The 16272-nt window shown below is 41.5% G+C and overlaps 1 protein-coding gene across 1 annotated transcript in view; it reads left to right on the top strand.

The window, feature by feature from the left end:
• The first annotated feature begins 955 nt into the window (after positions 1–955).
• LOC145404970 (proline-, glutamic acid- and leucine-rich protein 1-like) overlaps positions 956–16272 on the top strand; it is a 201360-nt gene continuing 186043 nt past the window's right edge. Inside the window, exon 1 of the mRNA XM_080276475.1 lies at positions 956–1076. Coding sequence (XP_080132601.1) covers positions 972–1076 — 105 coding nt within the window. The 5' untranslated portion in view covers positions 956–971. The remainder of the gene's footprint in view (positions 1077–16272) is intronic.

Below are 16272 nucleotides of genomic sequence, written 5' to 3'. Positions count from 1 at the left end.
AAGGAGAGAGGGCATACCTTTCTCTCCCCACGTGCAGCTTCAGGCCATCATGGGTTCTGCAGGGTGTGATCAGCACCTGTCGGAGTGGCTACAGGCCATCTTTTTTGGGGCCCGACTACACGCCATGGCCTTTTTTGTGTGTGATTAACGGCCATCACAAGGGCGCAGCTACAGGCCGTCGCCTTTTTGTCAGAACAGCTACAGGCCGTCTCCTGGTTTTTAGAGTGGCTACAGGCTGTCTCTTGGGTTGCGCGGCTACCGGCCGTCGCTGTAGTGCTGCTTGGAGCTGATGGTTCAGCTCCACCCCCCTGGTGAGGGCTAGCTCGCCCGTAAGGTAGTGCACTAGGACTGGGGCGGTCACATCAGGCGCACTCCGGGGAATAGGGACGTGCGGCCCAGGAGGACTTATGTCCGTATTGCCTGGACATGACGCGCGCACCATCTACCCCTCCGTAGTCTCCTCCTGGAGGTGTAGTGGTGCCCTGAGTTGCCACGGCCGGTATATCATAGAGAGAGAGAGAGAGAGAGAGAGAGAGAGAGAGAGAGAGAGAGAGAGCGGGTGTTTCAATAGGGCGACCTTAAGTCACACGCTCGCTGGGGAGGTACTAAGGAGTAAAACAACCGTATTTACGGCTTTGGGAGCAGCTGTCTTATAACACTCTATACATGAGTTTTTAATCCAACATAAAACTCTGTCTCTGGCCCATTAAAGAACGTAATGAAAACGGTGGAAAATTTTTCAGGGGGAGAAAGTAATTTACCACTTTGAAAATAGTCACAAAAATACAGAAAGCGAACTGGAGTTGCCTGAAAAACAAACAATCAAACAAAGAAAGGGTACATTTACCGACCATCGTTTTGGTCGCGTCGCTCAAACCCACAAGAAGAATAAGAGCAGTACAGTATAAACAAAATCCACGTGTATGAGTTGAGTAGCTGACGCTGAGTGCTCGGCACGTGTTGTCAGAACCATGGATATCTATAGAAGTATTTCCTCCGATCTTGATAACAATCTTATTAGTAAGAATATTGAGTTCATAAGTGCGGCCGCTATTAATAATGGGATATTTCAAAAGGTTAGTGTCTTTTGATATGACTGGTTTTATTGAATAATCCAATCTTGAGTAACAAATGATATATCCGCAGGATTTGGGTACCCGGTATCACGAGTGAACTTACAAATATAAGATAATCCCTGCTGTAAAATTTTAATCATTTGTTAGTGGTAGCTGTTCTGCAGTTTGACCTTTTATTCTTATTTGGTTAAACTGCAGAAGAGCTCCCATGCTTAATATTTACATTTTTTTTTTTTTTTCAATAAACTTTGGTGTAATTACCATTGTGATAGCTGTAAAAAGTTGTAAAAGCAGCGTGATTCTGAAGATATCAATTATGAAACCACCAGTTTTACATGCAAACCGTGGCATGCGACCACTTGCCATATCAGACTTTTAGGTTAATAGGTCTCCAAAGTTAACCCATCACTAATCATTTTTCCCTACTAACCTAGTATGATCTCAGCCTAACCAGTGTCAACCAAACCTGTAAGGTGTGGCTGTTTGACTTTTAGTTGTTCTATGGGTAGGGGCACACCCTGCACCAACCCACTTATTGGCACGTAGGAAACATTTATGGGTTGGTTACATGGTTACCACCCAGTGTTGTAATGGGTTTCTTGGCCTACAGGAAACCATTAGGTTTGTCACTTAATGTAAAGCAACCCGTTTAGGAAAGAAGAGTAACACAAAGGGACGTGAAAAATGGGAGAAATATGGAGAAAGGAGGGCAGACACAGAGAAAGAAAGATACCGGTACAGGTGAAGGAATAAGTAGCCAGCACTGCATCAAGTTAATTCAATGTAACCTAACTAACCGAATGAATGAGTTTCAGGTCTGAATTGACCCATCATCCTCTGTAGGACGTCACTGTTAACATTAACAAACCTGACTTTGTGCTTTTGAGTAACATTTTATTTTCACAGAATTTGAGTCTCATAAATGAATTATACTGTACACTCTTTAATAATATAAATGATATTTCTGCAAAATCTGGGTGTAAGAGTGAATTTACAATCATGAAAAATAATAAAATTTTCATCTTTTTTTTTTTATTGGGAGCTCTCTTGCAGTTTGTTCATTTTTCTTGCTAAATGCTTCTGACAGCTTTGAATTTTGGAGTCAAATTGATATTTGTTTTGTGGTGCACAAAGTAGTTTGCAAAGCTTTTGGATGTGTTTGGAACGATTTTAGATAAATTTGATCTTTCTTATGACCACAGAATTCAAGCATTACCATTTACCTGTCAGTATATCAGTCTGAAGGCCTACCAGCAACTTATTTTCATGTGGCACTGACTTCCATGGGACATACTGCCCTTACCTCCCACTTAAGGAGGCTGAAATTGGTAGACATCCCATAATATGCCTGGCATGGCAAGAGTAACCATTGCCTATGCTTTACTGGTCTGTCCCTGCTACTACAGTAGGCTATATGGAGAGGTGTATCCTGAGGGATAAACCTTCTTTGATGGGTTGGCTCTGGATGCATCCTTGAGAGCATGGGTCTTTTAAGCTCCTTATACCTAGGATAGTACCCAATATGTGGAAGAATGGTACCGTCATCACTGTCCCCAAACCCAACAAAGACCCCATGTTACCTTCCTTACACCAGTCCATCACATTCCTTTGCACCCCTTCCAAAGTCACTGAATGACTGGTACAACAATTAGTACGGTAACACCTCACACTCCCCTAGCCCCATCACAACATGGTTTTAGGCCACTACACTCCACAAACTCTTTTTTTTATAGACCTTACACAAAGAGATTTTGATGGCATCACTTCAGCAAGGCCACCTTACAGAACACTCCAAGTCACACTAGACATTAGCAAAGCTGTTGATGCCATCCCCCACCACAACCTCACAAACAAAATATTTAACACAAACATGCACAATAACACAAAAAAATGGCTGGCAAACTATTTAGCAGACAGATGTGCTTATTTAACATTTGCCGGTCAGTCATCGAACATCAGAAATTTCACGAACGGATCTGTTTTGTTCCCTACACTCCTTAACCTATACATGCATGATATACCCACACACCACAAATTCACATATCTTCCTATGCAGACGACATAACACTTATATGTACATACCAAAATGCAAGGACAGTTGCACACATCCTCCAACCTTACCTCAATACACTACACAAATGGTTTATCACAGATTCACAATAGCCCCAGTCAAATCTCCAGTAACCCTTATCACAAACTGGACATCAGAACATAGTCACATTCCACACCTCACCATAAACCCTACCACACACACACACACACACACACACACACAAATTCCTTGGTGTAACATACAATACATCAGTATCATTTAAACCACATCACAAACATTAAAAATAAATTAACACCAAGACTCAGCATCGTAAGGTCACATGCTCATGCAACATTCGGACACAATAAAGAAACCACCACCACAGTATACAAACAATATATATGTTCATTGATGAACTGTGCAAGTCTTGCTTGGGCTTCTAACCTCACTGAAACACACAACAACACCCTACAGACCATCCAGAACAAGGCCCTAAAAATAATCACAGGCTGCACAGCTACCACACCTACAGACCACCTACCAGTACACCAAGAAACCAAAATGTCAAAGTTGAGGATCCTCTAGGCATGATTGGCATACAAATTCTTTGCTTCAGTCTCCACAAACCCACACTATCCTCTACACTACATGGCAGTACATCCACACACGCAAAGGACTACCAAAGCAACACTCCAGCATACGATATACACAAATACTGTCATCTCTACCCCCTCATGCACCTCAAACCAGCTTCCTGAAGCATATCCATGCTCATTTCACTCACCACTCCATTCAGTCACTCAAAGACAACTGCAAAAATGGCCTCCTGATTTCCACCCTTCTGAATCCTACCTCCCTCCTGAGGACAAGGTCCATCTGGCCAGGTGGAGATGTGAGCATCATCCAGCCCTCTTGAGCTGTCAGAAGAGGCTGGATGACTCCGTCGTTGATGCCTGTCCAGGATGCAACACAGCACCCCATATTATTAAACACATTATGGAAGACTGCATTGCACACAATTTCCTGCACCAACAACACAACATACACTCGTTGAGAGCTCTGTGGGAAAGCTCGGTCTTGGCTATGGCCTTCCATAGGGACTCAGGGCTGTTCAGCCAGACTTCCTAGGGAACAACTACTACTACTACTACTACTACCCAGGATCTGATCTCGTGTAATTACTTGCTGATATGGTGATAGGATGGAAATGATGACTCCATGACTGATGTACCTTTCAGATCTACTAGACAAGACTTATTTTCATTTGTATATGGTGACAGTCATGCAGTATTTATAAATATCCTATTGGAATGAATTATTGAGAGTTTTCTTTTTTAGAGGCTATAATGGGCATTCTAAAAATGTTTGTTTAAAAAAAGGCTGTTGTTAGGATTATGGCAGCCATAAGTAGGCCTATACACTCACGGACTACGATTACAGCAGCCGTAACCAACACTCATGGACTACAGTTACGGTAGGTATAACCTACACTCACAGACTACGATTATGGTAGCCTTAACCAACACTCACAGACTACAATTATGGCAGCCATAACCTACACTCACGGACTATGATTACGGCAGCCGTAACCTAACCTATTCTATTTCTAGCCTAACCAAACCACTAAGTTCTAGCGGTTTAAGCCGATTTGAAGCAATATTAACCTAAGCCAACCTAACCTAACCAAACCACCCAACATGACTGCTAAATTCTGGTGGGTTAAGCTGAATTGTAGAGATACAGTATTAACCTAACCTAACCTTTCGGCTCTAGCATTCATTATATGTTTATATGCTCAGTAAGTGTCGTAATCATAGTCCATGAGTGTATGTGTATAATTATGGCTGCCATAATCCTAACCATCTCGTTTAAAAAAAAGTTTGTAGATGGGTGTTGCATTATTGTGCTTCATACTGTGTATAATTTCAGTGTTTTGGAATGTCATGCTCCATTCTATTGGCTGAGCTTTATTTTACCAATTTATGTACTTTCTTATATCTGATGAACATGAGTATTTGCAGTACGATCACACCTACTGGTACCTTTGCAATGCCATGGTCATGTGATTATCGCCAAATGTTTCGTTATTGCTGAACACTATTAATGCATGATACTGCTTTGGTGCAGTTTTTACCTAATGCACCTCTCTTCCTATTTCTCCCATCTTTCCTGTCACTACTTATTGCTTTTCTTTCCATTACAGGTGGCTTTACATTGAGTAACAAGCCAAATGGTTTCCTGTAAGCCAAGAAACCATTTACAACGCTGGGTGGTAACCATATAACCAAACCATACGTGTTCCCTACGTGTCAAGTGGGTTGGTGGAGGGTTAGTGCCCCTCCCTGTAAAACAAATAACTCGAGTCAAATGGCCACCCTGTACGGGATGATGGCGTCTGGCAATAGATAGATAGATGGACATTTTAGTTGTTACACTGAGATTAGTTATAACTGCTAGAGAATAGGGTGGGGAAAAGCCCCCCCACCCCACCCCCAGTATATTTCAGCACCCTACTGTTTAGCTTTCCAATGCTGTAGCTTTCTACTGCGATTTATGTTTTGTATGTACAATTGAGTTTGTTTAATGCACTGATGTGAATGTTGGTGGGATCAATAGTAAACATGTCACAGGTGTTTAGGCAGCATTCGTTAATATTGTAAAGTAGGTACGGTACTGGTACCATATATTTTGCATGTTCTTTTCATTTTGTTGTTGTTGTTCAAATGTTAATCAACTTTGATGTGTAAAATGCTAAAATTATTTTCCTTAAAAACATGGGCTTGTAAGAAAACTGTTTGAATCAGTGCATAACTTTACCTCTGTTTTACTATATTTTCTATGACCTATGCTTCCAAATGAAAATCCTTAGGAATATTAGCAGTCATTTTATGGAAATGGTCCCACAAAATTTTTTTAAAATACAATCTTGGTGTTTCCAGTGGGTTTTGGTGTGATCAGTTTGATTTTGACCTTCATATCTTTGCAAATCGTTGTATTTTTATAGCTAATGCAAATCTCTGTATTTTTATAGCTAATTTAACCCACTTTTAAATTGCTAGAAACAATTTCCTAATGTTTTTAAACAGAATTGAAGATGAAAAGCACCAGAATCATACCAACAACCAATGGAAACACTCAGGTTGGATGCCGTTTTCAATAATGAAATCCAGGGAGAAGGGACGACTTGAAGTACGAGGGAAATGATGGGATAAAAAAATGAAAACAGTTAACCTCTCCAATTCTAACCTGACATACCGGTACCAAAACCAGTAGGCCTGTCCTAATCTGGAGATGATTTGGCCATTTTTTGACTGATTAATGATTGGCATCCTCCCCCTCGTTGTGTACCGGTGGAATACCTTGGTCCAACTGGTACATTGCAGTGTGAACAGTCCACTTGACTAAGAAGAATGCCATGTCGGTGTGGAAAACTGACAGCAGTACTTTGCAAAATGTCTTGATAGCCAAGACTTCAAGTTTAACCTGTTGCACAAACTAGTCATTGTGGAAGCTGAATTTGAACCAGCTGGGGATCAAGAAACATTACTTAGTGGTGGGATGGAATAAATTTTAATTGACTTATGAAGCAGGAAGGGGAATGCTGATTGGCTCAGAACACATGATCATTATGTTGCCATATCACTTCCCAGTGCCTTATAAGGCATGATATTTGTCTAATAACATTGTGTGTAATGATTTTATGGAGCTGTCAACACTAATGAATAGTTGAGCAGAGATGGTGCTACAGGCAATTGTAAACATTACCCTCAGCCCACCCTTGCATTTGAAAAAAATGGCACCTGTCCCAGGCAAGTAATGTCGAGAATATTATAAATTACAGTAATCACTCTAATATCCAGACGCCCAATATCCGAACATCCCCACTATCCGGACATAAGAATGTTTCATACTGTACTTTTTTCCATACTATACTTACCTCATTTCACTCTTTAATGTCCTTTATTGGTGTGAATAGGGTGTTAGGAGCTATGCATGTGCAGTAGGAAGGTGTTTTTCTGAGTTAGGCTAGGTTAGGGTCCATAAGTACCAGTCCAGGAGCCAGTCACCAGAATGTTTATTATTGTATGAACGTACTTCTAAACCCTCATTTTATGTTTCTTTTGCATTTATTTCAGTCATTTATGTGCCTTATTGGTGTGATTTGGGTCTTAAATAGGTGCTATGCATGTCCAGAGGGAGTTGTATAGGTGTTTCTCTGAGTTAGGATCCATAAGTACAAGTCCATAAGCTGGGGCCCAATATCCAGACAGAACCAATATCCGGACCTACCTATGGCTCTATTACGTCGGATATTGGAGTGATTATCTATAAACCATCTGTCTGTGAAAGTAATGACATTTCACAAAAAATGTAGCTATACCTGAAGGAATGGCACACTGTCTGTTACCAGTACGGGCATACCCCGAGATCTGGTGCATCACTAACCGATGATTTGCTAGGCTGAACAAAAGCAATGGGGTAACATTCCCACAATCCGAACAACTGTCAATTCGCTGATACAAACATTCGACCCCTCCAAGGTTTGAAACGAGCACATCGGAACACGTATGTGGTGATGCACGAGGCTTTCCTGGTCCTCCCTCCATCCCCTCTCTTCCCTCTTCCTCCCTGGTCCCTCCTCCATCCCCTGCCATACTCATCATTGCCAAGCATGTCTCTCTCCCCATCCCTCCCCACCCTTCCCCACCCCCGCTTGTCTTGTGTGTGTGTGTGGTGAGTGAGTGAGTCTAGGGGGGAGGGAAGTAGGGCAGTTTGGCTTTTTTGTCTCCCTCCCCATCCCCCTGCCCTCCTCCACCCCTGTTTGTCTCCCTTTCTGTCCCCCCCACCTTCCCCCACCCCCACTTGTCTCTCTCCACTTGTCTCCCTCCTCCACCCCAGCATATCTCCCTCCAGTCCCCCCACCCTTCCCCACCCCTGCTTGTCTCCCTTTTTGTTTCCCTTCCCTCCCATACCCCCACTTGGCACGCTGCCAGCTGCTTGCCTGGCTGTCAGTTGCCCAGAAGCATCTCACACCACACGTCCCATCACCTGGTCTTGCTGAATGTGATGTTTGATGTCTCATTTTTTAGCAGTAGCATTGTTTATGAGGATAATAACAATACTTATGGTGTTTCTGTGTCAGTCTCTATTGATTGAGTAAGGTACAGTATATGAGAGTTTGGATTTGGACCTGAAGCACATCTCTGGCTTTTCTTCAGTATCTTATGGGGAAAATTGCTTCGATATCCAACATACCCGCAGACCGAACACTCCCACCGGTACATGACACTGCTGGATATCAGGGTAAGCCTGTATAAAGAAAAAATTAGGAAATCCTTATGAGCTCATTACTATAATTTGACCATATTTTCATGGATAGTAGTGGTATTGTTGTGATTACAGAGTGATATAGGTTGCTGTATCGTTCTGCATAGTGAAGTAGTGTGATCTGTAATATCTTGTAATGTTAAAATCTTGTTGAAAATGTAGCTAGCAGAGCTACCTTGCATGTAATTGGCAGTTGTATTTAGGTGGTGGCGACCATCATCCTCTCACTTGATGTGCTGCCTACTTCTTCCTTCACCTGTCATTCTATCTCTGTGTCTTCCCTCCTCCCTTTCTATTTCTTCTATCTTTCCTGTTACTTTTTATTGCTCTTCTTGCCTTTTCAGGTGGCTTTTCATTGAGTGACAGGCCTAATGGTTTCCCATAAGCCAGGAAACCATTTACAGTGCTGGGTGGTAGCCATTTAATCAACCCATACATGTTCCCTATGTGTCGACAAGTGGGTTCTTGTAGGATTAGTGCCCCTCCCCGTAAAACAACTAACACACTGACAAACAGCCATCCCTTATGGGATCCTGGCATCTGCCTGTAGATAGATAGATTTAATATTTAATAAACTTCAGCTTAATTATCGTGGTACTGGTAGCCTTAAAAGGTTTGAGAAATGCATTATATTGAAGCCATTAATAATGTATATGGCTTCTTCAGTTTTGCACACATACCACAGCAAATGGCTGCCCACCATGTAGGGCATTCAGGTCAATTAGGGCCCAAGGTCAGTTTGCCAGTAGTCATTTTGGCTCCACTAATCTGTCCAGTTACAGGGTGTAATGTATCTGACGAAACCAAACCCAGTTTAAGATAACCTAATCTGATAAAGCCTAATCTGACCTAACCTGACAATTGAGTCTGCCCTATTTGGTGTATGTAAAATTTCAGCCCCCAAATTCACCCCCCCCCCCCCTCTTTTTTTTTTTTTTTTTTTTTTAATAGCTCAGATTAGAGAGATTTTTATTTATGCCTTTTGAGGTGCAAGTTATTTGTTTAGCACTTAGTAAATAAGGAAGTGAGAAGGGGGTTTCTGCAGCTCCTAGTGCTAGCCACAATTGCATATACATTAAGATTAGGTTAGGTGTGGGTAAGTTGTTAGGTATTGATGTTAGTTAGGTTTGGGTAGTTTAATTTAGGTTATTTAAGTGTTTATATTAGGTAAGAGCTTGAATAATCGACCCCTCCTTATTTACCAACCACAATATTAAATGATGCGTTTGCACTGAAAAAGTCATAGGGAAGCCTGCTCCATTTTGGTCTGAAAATTTAAAAGAACACAAACATTTTTAGTGCATCTTGGAGCTGAAGCTTAATATTTACCACCCATTCTAACTTTATCAGAAGAACCTGGGGTCACTGGATCTGCTGGCTCCAAACCTTCCCTGTCCCAGCCAAACTCATTCAACAACCAACTTTAATGCACTCTCCATTCATCTTTAATATCCCCACTGTTCGCCACTACCCTTCATCATTCTTCACACACTGCTCACCACTAATATCCCAATTCTCCCTCTCCACCTGATTTGCCACCTTAAATATCATATTCTTCCTTTCCACACATTTTAGCTTATCAGGTAAGAAGTTTCTGTGACTCAGACTTCGCCCGGTATACCTCTCTTCTAGCCCTACGCTTGGCAGCCAAGTATTCCCCTACGATACCATCCTTCTTCCATTCCCGGAAAAGCCTTTTTTCCACAACTGCAGCTTCTACACTCTCATCCACTTTGTCCAGTTTTGACCTTATTTATTTTGTGTATTTATTCCCATCAATAAATTTTTGATGTAACCTTTACCAGTGTATCTGTGTCCATAATACTGTATAGAGTGGTCTATATAAAATGCTCCTCGTGCACACCACCGAATGATATCGTATGTGTTATGGGGATGGCCCAGTCAGTGTTATAAGTGTCCATCTTGCATCATGGTTTGATGGCAACTGTGCCAGAGCTACAGCTCAAAAGTCATTAGCATATAACTCTTACTTAAAATCAAAAACATCTGAATCACTCTCTCAATTTAAAATTGCTAGAAATCATGCAAAAGCTGTGTTAAATCTAGCTAAATCAAACTGTCTTTAAAAGCAAGCATCAAAACTACTTAACAACCCTAGTGACAATAGAATATTCTGGTCAACTTGTAATTCTTTCAATAATAACTTTAACAAGTCATCTTCCATTCCCCCACTAAAATCTTCAGATGGCAACTTTACAAGTGACCCATGTGGGAAAGCGGATATTTTTCCAGTACATTTGCCAGAAACTCTACCATAGACGATACCAGCCAGAATGCCCCAGTACTAGAACTTGACTCCCGAACTTGCCCCACTTAAAATACAGACAAGATACTGTACGTAAAATCCATCCTAGACAATTTACCTACTAACAAAGCTCCAGGCCCAGATGGAATTCTGCCAATTGTTTTGAAAAAATGTTCCCCTGAACTTTCCTATGTTCTAGTTAAATTATTTAGACTATATGTACTTCTTTATTCCCAAATTCATGGAAAGAAGCCAATATCCACCTAATTCCGAAGAAAGGAAGTTCCTCTGACCCCTCTGATTACAGACCAATAGCTGTCACATCTTCTCTTGGTAAGGTATTTGAAACTTTAATTAATAAGCACATTGTTAAGCATCTTGAATCCAACAACTTAATTAGTGATAGACAATATGGTTTTTGCCACGAAAGATCCACCATTGACATAATTAATCTCCTAACTCATACAATCCATCAATCAATTGATCTACATGGAGAAACTCATGCAATAGCTCTTGATATTTCTAAAGCTTTCGACAAAGTATGGCACCGTTCCCTGCTGTCCAAACTCCCTTGCTATGGACTAACGTCTTTTGTTCCTTTGATTTCTTCATATCTTAGTGACAGGAAAATAAGTGTAAAAGTAGCTGCTGTATATTCCAATTTTCACTCAATTAATGCTGGCGTGCCACAGGGGTCTGTTCTGGCGCCAACCCTATTCCTGGTTCATATTAATGATTTCTCATCTGTCACCCACAATCCCATCCACTCATACGCAGATGACTCAACACTACATAGTTCATTCACACTCAGACACCCATTTACAAAGTCTAATATCTCTACCTCTCAACTCAGTACAGCCATCTCCATAAATCAAGATCTGTCTACAATCAGTGAATGGGGACAAAACAATCTTGTCTCTTTTAACCCATTAACTGCTCTATACAGCCTGGGCTGTTCCGAGTGCTATTGCTCAATACAGCCCTGGCTGCGGAGGTGAATTTCGAATATAATGCCATGGTGACCAAGGCCAACCCGTGCAAGCATGTTTGACCCCTCAAAACCGAAACCGAAACCAAAAGAGAAAACGAAAACTATACATTGCAATAGGGAATCAAACACTTTGATGTTCATCCATGGCTTTACCAAGGTAAATACTGTATTGAACTAATATTTCCTTACTGTGTACTTTGGCATGTGGTCTCTCAATTCCTAAGACAAAATTTGGTCTTTGGGAAACTTCATATTTACCCCTATGTCTGTGCACCACAGACACCTCCAAAAACCGCCATGAGAAGTTAACGGGTTAATGCTAGTAAAACTAAATATATACAATTTACTAATAGACAGATATTGCCAGATTCGTAACTTGGATTATTGTACAGAGTCCGTACCTTCTTCACTGATAAGCAGTTAGGTATAATTTGTAAGAGTCATGTGCGCTCTCAGCTTGAATATTTCTCACCCTTGTAGAATGGATGTGGAGAGGTTGCATTAAAACTAGACAAAATTCAGAACAAAGTTGTTAGAATTATTAACAACCCTTCCATTACAAATAAACTACCTCCCCTGTAAGTAAGAAGGAATGTTGCCTCCCTGGCATTATTTTACAGATATTTTTATGGCAAACAGACGAAGTTGCGTCCATGATGCCACCTCTCCATGCCTTACCTTGTGCTACACGGGCATCTGGTAGCGCTCATGACTGGACTGTCACTCAGCCATATTGCAGAACTTCTGCCTATCAGAATTCTTTCATTCCCCGAACTGCATCTCTCTGGAACTTGCTTCCCCAGAGTTGTTTCCCTCCAAATTTCAACCCACAGCTGTTCAAGTCTAACTGTTACAGATATTTTATGAGCAGAGGACACCAGTAATCTGGTGTATGGATTATTTTTTTTAATTCATTTGTTTTTCCTTCATCCGTTCTGTTATTTAAAAAAATATACACTCAATCCTCGTAAACCGCGTGTTTATAAACCACGGATTCATAAACCGCGGCAAAGTGGCTGTCAGACTGCCAGCACCCTTAAATCACTGTTAAGTCACGAAAATCGTGGATCTAGTCACCGAAGTGGGCCTTTTCCGAGGAGAATCATAAACCACGGCATTCAATTTTAAAATCACGACCCAACAACCAATCACCACCCGTTCCTGGTGGCAAGTGTGCATACAAATGCCGCAGAGTTAATAAGAAACATCAGGAACTCATCACCCACTATTTTGCCCGGGTAAGGGCAGAAGCTGAGCCTGAACCACAGCCTGGCCCTTCACACACTGAGGACGTGGATGACGTAGCATCAGTCATCTCTGAGGCAGACTTTGAGGGCTTCCTGAGGGAGGCTGAGGAGCTGGAGAAGGGAGAACAGCATGAGGGAGCACCCACAGCTCATGCTGAGAGGTTCTAAGTTCTCCCCAACACCACCCCACTTCATTCACTTAAGCAATATCATCATAGGATTAAGGTGAAATCCCTTAACACTGCTTATTTCTATTAAATACATGCACTGAATATTCCTAAATATGTATGTTTGTGTTTGATGGTGCTTAGATAGGTGTAGGTAGGGTGCTTTGGGGGGTGGTTGGCCAAAGTCCAGACCCTAATTAATTTTTCACGTAAGAGTTATTATTTATAAACTGCGGATTTTGTAAACCGCGGCGGTGGTCCAGACCCAAATTGCCGCGATTTACGACGATTGAGTGTATATATATTAATTTCATACCCTCACTGGCATATCCTCACCCAAACCAGCAGACTGAGTCATTCTCACAGAACATAAAATACCTCCAGGTGAGTTTCTAGTCGAGCATTATTTTCCCACCTCCTTACCAGGGCTGAAATATGGTATATGAAGCTAAGTACAGTACTGGTACAGTAATTTATTTATTTATTCCCCCTGTTTTTGTGTAAAATTTCTATTTCTTCCTCTGTTTCCATTTCAGAATTGTTAGGACAGTAAAAATATATACAGTGATCCATTTGTTTTAATGCACTTGGTTATAGCAGTTTTTGTTATCACTGCTAGGTGAAAGTATGCACTCTTGCAATTTTCACACATTTTTGGGCCAAAATAACATCATTGTTCCACACCTGAGCTGGTTTCTGCCGAAATGGTGGTGTACTATCTGTAGTTACTGATGGCTTTGGAGAATTCAAAGATGAGTCCACACTTGGGGAATTAATCTCTGGTGATGGAAACTAGTATCTCTCCACCCCCTATCCTCAGAGCCCCTTACCCCAGGCCCATCTCAGGTCTCTCTGTGGTACATGTTTCTTCCATATTTTGCCCTTTCATCACTTTCTTTTAACCTAACCATGCCTGTGTGTATTTCTGATATGGTACTAACCATAAAAGTATATATGTATATACATTGTGTATTTAGTGAGTGCAAATTGTTGTAAAAGGGAAAATTTTGGTTTATGAGTGGAGTGCCTAGTACCAGTTAGGGTAAATCCCATAGGTTGTGTGCTTTTGTTATTGTGTAGTATTATCACACATTAGGCCTGGTACTGTATATACCGTTCATGCATGATAACCAAGGGATCACTATACAGTACAGCCTCGCAGCTAGCGATCGTAAGAGACTGGTGAAACCTCGCTAGTCATGAAACCACTAGTTTGGAGGCAAACTTTAAATAGCAAAAAATAAAAGTAGACTGGAACATTTTAGAAAGTTCGACTATTTTTCCATATTTGTCTACTTTTATCCACCAGATAGTCACATTTTTATATACTTATTACAATTAATAAGAGAAAGCAACAAAAAGTCACCTTTAATACTCAGAATGCAGTTTATTGAAAGAAAAGTTGGGAGTTCAGAGTGCGCATGCTTACTGGGAGTAAATGCCACCACCACCATCGCCACCTTTCTCTCCACCATTGCCACCCTCTTGAGCACCAGCCTTTCTCCGTATCTCCTGTAGTATCTCATCATCACTTTCAAACCCTTCATAGTCGTTAGGTTCCATAGGGTTGAGTGGGGCAACATCATTTGGTCCTTTCATCTTCGTCGATTGCGTTGATAGCTTGTCTCACAGCTTCATGTTCCTCATTTTCTCTACGAAAATAACGAGAATAGGGCAAGGTTGCACTAGCATAACGATGGGCAGGACAACACCGAATCGAAACACGCCATATGACTCACCCACTAGGTGCAGCTTACTCACTAGACGAGACTCACTTGCTAGGAAAACGAGTCGATATTTGTCTCGTAACTCGCTTGCTAGACGACAGTTGCCACGGGGTCATTAGTTTCAAGGTTTTTGTCACCAGTTATGAAGCTGAAGACAATTTCTATCCTACCGTTAGACTTGAAATCGCCAGTCAAGAAACGTTACTTGTGGGGCCCTAATGTATTGGAAACAGTCCAGAAGAAAACAAAGGATATTAGTAATAAAAATAGGCAAAGTAAATAAACCCATAAGTCAGTCTCAAGCTGCTTTCACAGCACTTACAGAAAAAAATACAAAGGGTAATGTTAGCACAGTGAACTTTTGATATAACGAACTAATTGGGGGGAGGGGTGGGTTGCTGTTTCTGATGATTCGCTATATCCGAGGGTCATTATTATCCAAAGGTTTACCAAACCGAGGTCACTATATCTGTGGAGTCGTTTGGTCCTACGTGCACAGCCACGACCAAAACTGATTCTATGAAGTTTCACCTGGAGAATTCAGTGGTTTATATAGTTATACATGTAAATACCGTCCTGTATGAAGTTGTACATATAAATATAATACCTATCATAAGAATACAGTATAATGTAGTACTGTTACAGTACACTTACCATGCCAGGAAGTGATGCTGTAGTCACCATAGGAAGAGGAGGGAGGCAGGGTTCTAAAGAGGTTAGATGGTGGCACCACACAGTATATCTGTACACCAGAGCACACCACACTGTACTCACCAGAAATTTTTGTACTATATCACTAGGCCACTATACTGTACTTAATTTAACACTTAATGATACAAACTGAACATTACAGAACAATATTTACACTTAAGTACAGTAATATCTATCTATCTATCTATTGCCAGACGCCTCAATCCCGTTTGGGGTGGCCACAAACAAATCGCCTCCAAGTTGCCCTGTCCCCCGCCATTTCACTGCCCTGCTCCCAACTCACACCCCCCTCTCTCATATACCTCTCCACCCCATCCCTCCATCTCATCCTCGGCCTCCCCCTCCCTCTTCCCCCCTCCACCTCACTCAAATACACTCTCTTCGTCAGTCTTTCGCCCTCCATCCTCTCCACATGGCCAAACCACCTCAGTGTGTTCCTCCTAACGCTTCCTATCACATCCACATCAACACCACAACGCTCCTTTATATCCTTATTCGTCAGCCTGTCTCTCCACGTGACTCCACAGGCTCCTCTTAAATAACTCATTTCCACTGCTCTCACTCTTGACTTGTGTCCTTCCAACAATGTCCAAGCTTCACTTCCGTACGTTAGAGTTGGTATCACAATACTGTCATGTAGTAACTTTTTCACTTCCATGCTCACTTCCCTGTTTCTTATCACTGCTTTCAAGGAACCAGCAACCTTTCTTCCCTGCTGTACCCTTTC

Source organism: Coenobita brevimanus, chromosome 65, assembly GCF_032717465.1.
Source record: "Coenobita brevimanus isolate Jiangsu-jjx chromosome 65, ASM3271746v2, whole genome shotgun sequence".
Classification (NCBI taxonomy): domain Eukaryota; kingdom Metazoa; phylum Arthropoda; class Malacostraca; order Decapoda; family Coenobitidae; genus Coenobita; species Coenobita brevimanus.
Note: the sequence above shows the minus strand (reverse complement) of the source record. Positions and strands in the feature narration are given on the sequence as shown.